This window comes from Sander lucioperca, chromosome 3, assembly GCF_008315115.2.
Source record: "Sander lucioperca isolate FBNREF2018 chromosome 3, SLUC_FBN_1.2, whole genome shotgun sequence".
Classification (NCBI taxonomy): domain Eukaryota; kingdom Metazoa; phylum Chordata; class Actinopteri; order Perciformes; family Percidae; genus Sander; species Sander lucioperca.
In genome coordinates, this window is record NC_050175.1 from 5,027,680 (window position 1) to 5,037,679 (window position 10,000).

Below are 10,000 nucleotides of genomic sequence, written 5' to 3' on the forward strand. Positions count from 1 at the left end.
TAAGTTTAATGTTTTCCAGGAGGAAGCAATTTGCCGTCTCAGTGGAATGATTTACTCTAAAACCAAATTGCATAGGATGCAGTGTGTAAGGGCTGGTGTTGAGATGAGTGGTCATTTGTTCAGCAACACATTTCTCTGCAATTTTTGAGACAACTGGTAAGATACTAATAGGCCTGTAGTTGCTCACATCAGTTGGGTCCCCTGTTTTATAGACTGGGACAACTATGGCTGACTTCCAATCTTTCGGAAATTTCCCTTCTGTAATTGAAGCATTTATTAACTTTGTTATTGGCTTAATTAAGGTATCTGTATGACTTTTTATAAACATGGCATCCAGTCCAAAAACATCCTTTGATTTGGAATTTTTAAGAGAGTTCAGAGTTGTTTTTACTACAGATTCAGAGACATCTGTTAGAGAAAAGACCGGTTGAGAGACCGGTTGAGAGACATCTATAGATGGTAAATCTTGGAGTGCAGGATAATTACAGTTTACTATTTCCTTAAAGAGTTCACAAAGTAAGAGTTAAGGAGAGTTGCTGTTTCTACAGCTCCTTTTACCAGGTAGCCGTTGTCCTTAATTTCTATCTGTTTTGTTATGTCATTAGGCAGCTTTCCAGTTAATTTTTTTAAATTGTCCCAGATTTGTTTGGGATTTCCCTTTGCTGTGTTTGTTCACAGAGCATTTGAGAAACTGGGGATTAAGAAAAATATTTCTTAATAGCTGTAGTCATGTTTTAATTGTTCTATATAATATATATATATATATATATATATAAAATGTATGGTGCCAAATCATAATAGTTATCTCAACCAGAATCATTGAGTGTAGCCTCAGTCTATGAAGAGTTAACTGGCTGCACTAGTGTTCTGTTGTCTTAGTGTGTTTTTTAGCAGTGAAAAGTAAAGTATACTGCAAGCTACTTTATTCTGATATAATAATTCTATTTAAGATGAGGTCTTATCACAAGGCTCCAGACCAGAGAGTGAGAAAGAGCATGGAGAGCATCACTCAACCAATCAGACGGCTACATAATGAGGGTGGTGAGAGTTCCTATAAAAGGGCCATGTCAGTAAAAGGGTGATAAGGAGAAAGATACATGCCACAGATAATAGTATTCTTAATTTAAGGCACATAATAGAACTTATTCAAAATTATAACGTTTCTTTTGGAGACAGTTTGAAGTCTTTGCCTTTTTCCAGTTTAGAGCAAAAGCCCCTCCAAATGTCTGTGGACGTCCCTGAATATCACTGCATCACAACCAAAGGAGTTAATGTATGGAACAGCTGCAGTGAAGAGATGAAATCATGTACAACAATGAGTAATTTTAAGAGACTATTTAAAATGAATATATTGAATGGATAGGAAAAGGATTCGAGGTGATAGTATTGTATACTGACTGTATGGTTCCTGGTTTATATACTAAGTCTAGTTTGGATGGGTTAATATTCAGTTTGATATAGATAGACGGAAACGAAGGCGATAGATGGAAAAGAAAAGAAATGTGTAAATTTGTGTCTATGCATGAATCTGTGTCTATGTATATACATGTGTTTATGTGAGTGTAGGTAGGTAGATATACGGTGTATGTGTATGTAAACATGTATAAATAAGTGAAGCATCAAATTATTTTGTATTTAACTAAAAGATAAAAATAGAAAAAGGAGGTAGGACCAGAAAAGTTTTTCTCCTCTTTGAACGTGGGAATTTCTTATTATATATATATATATATATATATATATATATATATATATATATATTAGGGCCGGGACTCGATTAAAAAAATTAATCTAATTAATTAGAGGCTTTGTAATTAATTAATCGAAATTAATCGCATTTTAATTGCATCGGTCGGGCTAACGTCCACGCTAACTCCTATGTGTTTTGCGTTGAGGTGATATTTGAGGCTCGATGTGCTGCGGTGATACGCAAATTCCTTGTTGCATAGCTTGCACACAACCATGCTCTTGTCGACGCTTCCATCCTTTCGTTTTTTAAAACAAAATTTCCCATCCACGGGGCCAAGCAAAGCGGTCTCGTCAGCTTCTTCGTTCATGTTCACTGTGGTTTGTTGTTGTCGGAAGTCAAGAACGCTAGTTGGTGCTCCAGTATAATCGGTCCGTCGAAACTCATTCATTGAAAAACGTTCCGCGGTGCAAAAATAAGTGTGGTTAAAATTATGTTATTTATTTTTTGCGTAATTAATTAACGCGTTAAAGTCCCGTAATTAATTAATCTTAATTAACGCGTTAAAGTCCCGGCCCTAATATATATATATTGGCACGGGCACAAGGGGACCACTAATGTGAGAACACACTTTAAAACCTCCTTAAAAAAACAGGTTTGGTTATCTAAAAAGCCGTCTAAATAGAAAACATATATTAAAAGCGGGTTTAAAGAACCACTGGACTGGCCGGTCAGCGGGTTCGGGAAAATGACTAAAAATAGATGTAGAACGACTACAAGGAAACCCATTTGGATGTTTTATAGTTATCTGTGTAATTAAATGTCCTGTAAGTTGTAATAAGTGGAGAAGTTCTTTAAAAGATATTAGAGAAAAGTGGAGAGGCAGCGGCTACTAAAATAGGCTAGTGGCGCTCGGCCGTGACGTTCAAGTCCAAATTCTGAAGATTAATAATGAAAGCCTGTTGTTCAAATGCACCTGATTATGCCTCGGGCGCTGGAGTAAATAAATTAAATATGTGGCAGCCGTTGTGTGCAGTAAACTCTTTTAACGAGCCTGTTGTGCTGATGTGATGACTTGTTCTAGTTTTAGTGCTAGTCAGCCTATTAAGAGGTGTGGATTAATTCAGGTAGGACTGTGTGTAGACATATTTTATTATGTGTATTATGAGGTGGTCCGTGAAAATTCTTGATCACAAATAGTGGTCCACGCACAAAAAGTTTGAAAACCCCTGGTCTAGACCTACTCTATCTGTAAAGTGTCTCGAGATAACTCTTGTTATGATATGATACTATAAATAAAATTGAATTGAAAAAATAGGCGCTAATGTGCACAGTAGGCTACTATGGCTTAATTGAAAAGTCTGTCTTACCCTTCACGTGACTCGAGAGCACAGACTCGCCCATTGTGAAAAGCTGCACGTCTTTTTTTGCAGACTTTACAAGAGGCAACTTGTGGGGTTTGTCCCCATTTAATCCATAATTTGTATATTTCATCTTCCAGCAAACGTTCATTGAAACGACAACTGCCTGGCGATATTACGAATCCCACTATGGCCACGCCAAGACCCGCCCTTCAATAGCATTTATTGGCCAGGTATCCATGCTTACGTAAGGTAACATAACCCCATTTGTTCAGGTCCTATCCCCTGACCAATCAGCTATCCTAACCTTAACTACTCAAGGTCTAATGCCTAACCCCAACCAATCGAGCTGCTTCGTAGGGCGGGTCTTGGCGTGGCCATAGTGTGATTCGCAAATTTGCCTCCTGGCATGTCACACATGCACAAGCGAGCAGGTTTCATTTTAGGTTCTCCAACAATTTATTTCTCCATTTAATAAACAAACTATTTAGTCAGATAGATATTTGTTGTGAAAGAAATACAGTTACAATTTGAAGAGTTTTCAAGCATTTTATCCAAAATTTAAGCACTTTTCAAACCTTTAAAACACAACATCAAAATTCAAGCATTTTTGAGGATTTCAAGCACCCGTACGGACCCTGCCCCCCCACACTGTCATTTCTTCAGCTGTCCTGTCAAAAAAGGCCTAAAAATGGCCCAAAAAATTATCTTAAAAAAAACGTCGCAAAAAAGCAACAAAAATGTTGGAAAAAGGCAAAAAAACACCAGAAAATCGACAAAAATATTGCTTTTAAAAACTCAAAAAATGTGTCAAAATTATCGTCCAACAAGTGCCAAAAATGTTGGAAAAACCGCTAAAGGACTAAAACGGAGTGAAAAAAAAATTAAACAAACAGGTGAAATCTTGCCTAGGCTGCTGTTGCTGCGTGGCTGACCTCTGACCTCTGACCATGTGGTGGCAGCCACCACATATGGCAGAGACGTTGCTACTTATACCCTTAAGAAGTGAGTATTGTGCTACTTATACCCTTAAGAACTGAGTATTGTGCTTATTAAGTGATATTGTGAAGATCTGCTGCGTGCCACTGGTCCATGAGTTTGCGTATATATTGTACTGCATCTGTATTATTTGTGTCCCTGTATCATTGTCTTCATGTGGACATAAATAAATGGTTAAAATATGTGTGTGTGTGTGTGTGTGTGTTACATGGGTTGGAGTAGCCTGTTCTAACTCTATTAGGCTATTAATATGGTGTTTTGTAATGTAAATAATTATGAGATGAAATTTGAGGGCAAGTTTGCTTTAGCCTATTATCATTTTGGGCCTAAGGTTTTGGGCATTTGGCACGTTGTTGTGTATGAAAGGTTACTAATGTGATTGCTTCTGTAAATTAAATTAATGCTTTTTCAATGACTCATTGAAATAAAATGATTTGAATATTTTGTTTTCTTAAATTTCAATCTTTATGGTCTTAAAAAGGTCTTAAATTTGACATACTGAAACCTGCAAGAACCCTGAGTAAAAGTACTATTACTTTGAGGAACTTTTACTTAAGTATTAGATTAGATTAGATTCAACTTTATTGTCATTTAGCAGAGTACAGGTACAGATCCAATGGAATGCAGCTGACATCCAACCAGAAGTACAAATTAAATAAAATGTGTGTGTGTGTGTTTGTGTGTGTGTGTGTGTGTGTGTGTGTGTGTGTGTGTGTGTGCGTGCGTGCGGGCATGTGTGTGTGTGTGTGTGTGTGTGTGTGTGTCTCACCCTCAGGATGAGAGTCTGGCAGAGGGACGACATATCCCAGAGTGCAACAGTCCTGTCATAGGAGCCGGACACCAACAGGCTGGCTGTAGAAACATGACAACAAGTCTTTTATTAGCCAACATAAAACAGAACTAAAAATTCGACTCTGAAATTAAAATAAAACTGGTTTAGTGCGAGTCAGCCTGCTGAAATGTTCAGTCCTCTGAAGACTATAACTCTACAGTCCTCTCCTTGTTTAAATTAACAGTTCTATCTATTCTATTTAGTGAATCAAAACATAAGCTTTCTTATAGGCTGCATATTTTGTTTTGTGTTTAGTATGAATCTACTGCTGCTCTACACAAGGATAATGTGTTCTAAATCAAGAGGTAAACGTTCAACTCTGACTTCCTCCATCTGCTGGTGACTAAATGACATGACAGTATTTCCTGGTGACAGGAGAGTGAAAATGAAAGTAGATTTTGACATTGCTGAACGGAGCTGAGACACCATTACAGGGTGTGAGATCTCTGCTGGAAAACACACGACGGGAAGATCTGAAGTAGTCAAGAGAAGGGACAGTAACTCGGTGAGTCTTGTTTTTGAGAGACATTTAGATACAAAGACAGATGGCTGAGAACACTGCTCTTTTAGAAAGTTACCTGAACTGCCATGTGTGTTCAGAGACTTTCAGAGATCCTGTGTCTCTGAGCTGCAACCACAGCTTCTGTTCAAGCTGCCTGCACAAATTCTGGGAACAAGCTAACAACAAAAACTGTCCCATTTGTAAAACAAAGTCCTTAACGGATGAACCAGCAGTGAACTTTGCACTGAAGGAACTGGCTGACAACTTTGCTGGGAGACAGAAATCTGGATCGTCTGAGACGGGAAAAGAAAAGAAGAAAGAGGAGGTGGTGTGTGATGAACATCCAGAAGTCCCTTATTGGTTCTGTAAGGATGAAGATAGAGTTGTGTGTCCTGTCTGTGAGTTTTCTCTCCACCACGGTCACACGGTGGTTCCTGTAGAACAAGCAGTCAGAGATCTGAAGGAGCAGCTGAAATCTGACTTACAGTCTCTGCAGGACAAGAGAGACAAACACAGACGAGTGGAGGAAACATATGATGAAATAACTCACCACTCCAAGAAGCAGCTGCTGTCTACAGAGAGTCAGATCAGAGCCGAGTTCAACAAGCTGCACCAGTTCCTGAAAGAGGAAAAGGAGTCCAGACTGGCAGCTCTGAGGGAGGAAGAGCAGCAGAGGGGGAAGACTGTCAGCAGAGAGATGAAGAGGATTCAGGAGCAGATCTCCTCTCTGTCAGACAGCATCTCTGCTGTGGAAGCAGACCTGCAGAAAGACAGCGTGCCGTTCCTCAGCAGTTATAAAGCCTCTCAGAGCAGAGCCAGAGTCCAGTGCTCACTGTCAGATCCACAGCTGCTCTCAGGAGCACTGACAGATGTGGCCAAACATCTGGGCAACCTGTCCTTCAGAGTCTGGGAGAAGATGAAGGACATGGTCCACTTATGTCCCGTCATTCTGGACCCAAACACTGCAGCCGACAGTCTCTATCTGTCTGATGATCTGACCAGTGTGAGCCAGGGAGACACAAACCAGAAGCTTCCAGACAATCCAGAGAGACACAGCAGGTATGCCACTGTTCTGGGCTCTGAGGGTTTCAGCTCAGGGAAACACAGCTGGGAGGTGGAGGTGGGAGATCATCCTGACTGGATTGTGGGTTTAGCCAAAGAGTCAGCTGACAGGAAGGGAGAAAGCTATGCTTCACCAAAATATGGAATCTGGTGTTTATTTTATGGCAGCGGAGAATACACTGATGGATCTGGTAAGACTCTCACAGTGAAGAAGAGTCTCCAGAGGATCAGAGTCCAGCTGGACTATGAGGGGGGGGAGGTGTCCTTCTACAACTCTGAAGACAAGACTCACATCTACACTCACAGAGACACTTTCACTGAGAAACTCTTCCCTTATTTCAGTATCGGAGAGGCTGGTGATGCTAAAACTACAGAAATCAAAATCTGTCCAGCTGAGATTTCTCTGTGAGGTTCAGATGGGCTGATGATGATGTCATTTATACTTATGTTTATTTGGTTTATTTTCTATTTTGTTGAACGATCTGGAATATTGTAGTTGCTGTGTGTGTGTGTGTGTGTGTGTGTGTGTGTGTGTGTGTGTGTGTGTGTGTGTGTGTGTGTGTGTTGTCGTTTTTGGGTGGTGGTGATGATGGTGTTCATGGTGTTTCTGATTTATTTTGATATTGTTTACCTAATAAACTGTCAGCATTCCCAGAATGCATCACTCTTAAAGTGAATGATCCTAAATGTTTGGGAGGGGGCCCAGAGGAGACTCTTAAATGACAGAAAGGGGAGAGAGTGGAGAGAACATTTGAAATGTGCATTTACTTCCTTTATTTGAACTTGTCTCTCAATCCTCATATGTTGTATTTTACTGGCTTTAATAGGATTTATTTTGATCAACAACAGTTTGGTTTTGACTTAGTATTGTTATGTATTTGTAGCTCTGATTAGCATAACTGTTGTTGCTCCTATTAGTAATATCACTGTTATGTGTGTTCTCTCTTTTACAGCTAACTTCTCTTTTGTAAAATAAGAAACATGAAGACGAGATAAAGAGTCTGATGGATGTTTGAAAGTGTTTCAATAAAAAGAGAATTAGAATTTTATAAAATTATGCAGACTTTCGTTTTTTTGTTTTCAATCTGGACCCTATTTTCCTATGTTTGTGTGTCTGAGTGTCTGATGGAACAACAATCTCTGAAACTGCTCCAGTATTAAGAACCAACTGTAATGTAACCCTACAGGACTAATGTTCACCGTCAGTCAGCGTCCACTAAAGGTTCTGTTGTTGCTGCTGACAGACTCAGATTATTATTCTAAGTGTCTGACAACATTATGGGATGGATCCCTACAGAGATAGACCTTTTAGTTAAAGAGTAAGATCCTTTTAGTTTAACATGAAACAGCCCCGAAATCACCATCACCAAACTCCACCAGACTCCATGTAAATAATCAGGACTTTTAGCGTGTATAGAGCCAGCATATTACCACCAGACTCCATGTAAATAATCAGGACTTTTAGCGTGTATAGAGCCAGCATATTTCCACCAGACTCCATGTAAATAATCAGGACTTTTAGCGTGTATAGAGCCAGCATATTTCCACCAGACTCCATGTAAATAATCAGGACTTTTAGCGTGTATAGACCCAGCATATTTCCACCAGACTCCATGTAAATAATCAGGACTTTTAGCGTGTATAGAGCTAGCATATTTCCACCAGACTCCATGTAAATAATCAGGACTTTTAGCGTGTATAGAGACAGCATATTTCCACCAGACTCCATGTAAATAATCAGGACTTTTAGCGTGTATAGAGCCAGCATATTTCCACCAGACTCCATGTAAATAATCAGGACTTTTAGCGCAGTGTTTCCCACACATAGACTAATTTGTGGCAGTGCGCCATACAATCAACACCAGCCGCCACATATTGCGTTTTGTTATTGCGTTATGCTATTTAAAACACGCAGCGTATTCGTTCAGCTGCATTTCCTTTCCCTGCTCTCCTCCATCACTCACGCGTCTCTCTCTCACACACACACACACACACACACACACACACACACACACACACACACACACACACACACACACACACACACACACAGACAGTTACAAACACAGCCCCATCAAACGAGAGAAAGATGGCTGGCGAAATTCACTAGTTCACCAAAGGTCGGTATCTCGTGAACAGCTTTACACTATCACACATTAAAAAGTGCTATAAAAATATTTTATATTCTGAATACAATGCTGTCAGTGTGTTAATGTTGAGTCCCGACCTGACTCTTAGCAAACAAGTGATTGCGCCTGCTTTAGAAAGTTAACTAGTCGCAAGTTTGCGGTAAAATGCAGTTGGGTTGTCGAGGTCAAAACACCATATGTAGCAGCTGTGAATCAAATAAACGTATTATAAACAATATGTCATTTTTTACTCTGACACTGAATGTTTGCTGCTTCAATCCAGATGAGTATTGAAAAGTGTTTTTCACGACTGAAAAAGTCCCGTGTTGAGGATGAGGACCAGCCTGAACCGGAGGTATCGGTCTGAAACAGAGCTCAACAGTCCCACCAGTGGATTAGTTATGGTATTAATCTGTTTACAATATTTTTAGGCTTCAACCAGTAAAAGACAGACTCAGGGAGAGAAGTAGGAGAGGAGGACAGCATCAAACAGCGTGTCCTCCTCAGTTTTTGATACTTGATTGTTACGAAAATTAGTATTTCTGTCGACTTTGAATGAAGTGTGTTTTACGATGCTGAAATAACTGTTTATTTACAGGGAGTCTGGTGGGTTTAGCAAACACAGTTTGCGGGTGTTTCTATGTTTAAAGGATCTTACTCTTTCTAAGTGTCTGACAACATTATGACAGACGTTGGAGAGAGCTTTTTAAACCTCTCTAAGACCTCCGAGGACTTACCGTCGGCAGAGAAGCTGCAGGAACTCACGCTGCCTTCGTGGCCTCTCTGCAGCGCCGTCCCGCCCTGAGACCGGAACCCTCCGGCCTGCAGGTCCCACAGCTTTAAACTCTTATCCCACGACGCCGTGCACAGGAAGTACCCGCTGGTGGAGAAGCAGCAGTCAGAGACCACGTTGCCATGGTTACTGGGGGACAGAAAGAGACAAAACAACACAGGAAGACACAATTAAAAACTGTGAGTGGTTGTTTGAGTTCTAAGGGCATTTTCTCCATTTTTACAAATCTTAACTTCTCAGTTTAAGGGTATTTGCATCATACGAGTGTTAGTCGACTAAGGCCTCCTGCACACTGGCGGCGTGGGTTAGGGTTACGTAGGGCTGCGTGGCGTGAGCGTGGCGGCTGCGTGGCGTTTTCTATGTCTTTCCACAATAGAAAGGTGTCTGACGCGGCGCTGCTGCTGCTAGTCTTGTCTGGACACATGGATGTTTCTCATAAATATAAACATAAATATATTCTGATCTGATTACAGCAAAGACAACATCGGCAGGATTGACGGCTAAATAGGCTCCAGGATATTTCCTTCTGTTGACAGGTGCAATATTTAAAAAATCGATTATTTATTTATAATTATTTTTTTAAATGACATTTATATCTTTATTTATATCAAAACCTCAAGACTTTCAAACATCAACAT

The 10,000-nt window shown here is 40.0% G+C and overlaps 2 protein-coding genes across 2 annotated transcripts in view; one reads left to right on the top strand and one right to left on the bottom strand.

Moving 5' to 3' along the window:
- LOC116056305 (WD repeat-containing protein 88-like) overlaps positions 1-10,000 on the bottom strand; it is a 28,427-nt gene that overhangs the window by 7,805 nt on the left and 10,622 nt on the right. Inside the window, exons 7-8 of the mRNA XM_031308500.2 lie at positions 9,307-9,491; positions 4,814-4,896 (exon numbers count right to left, since the gene is read on the bottom strand). Coding sequence (XP_031164360.2) covers positions 4,814-4,896; positions 9,307-9,491 — 268 coding nt within the window. The remainder of the gene's footprint in view (positions 1-4,813; positions 4,897-9,306; positions 9,492-10,000) is intronic.
- LOC116056303 (nuclear factor 7, brain-like) lies at positions 5,244-6,993 on the top strand. The gene has a single exon (XM_035999189.1). The coding sequence runs from the start codon at positions 5,422-5,424 to the stop codon at positions 6,847-6,849; it is 1,428 nt and encodes a 475-aa protein (XP_035855082.1). The 5' UTR covers positions 5,244-5,421; the 3' UTR covers positions 6,850-6,993.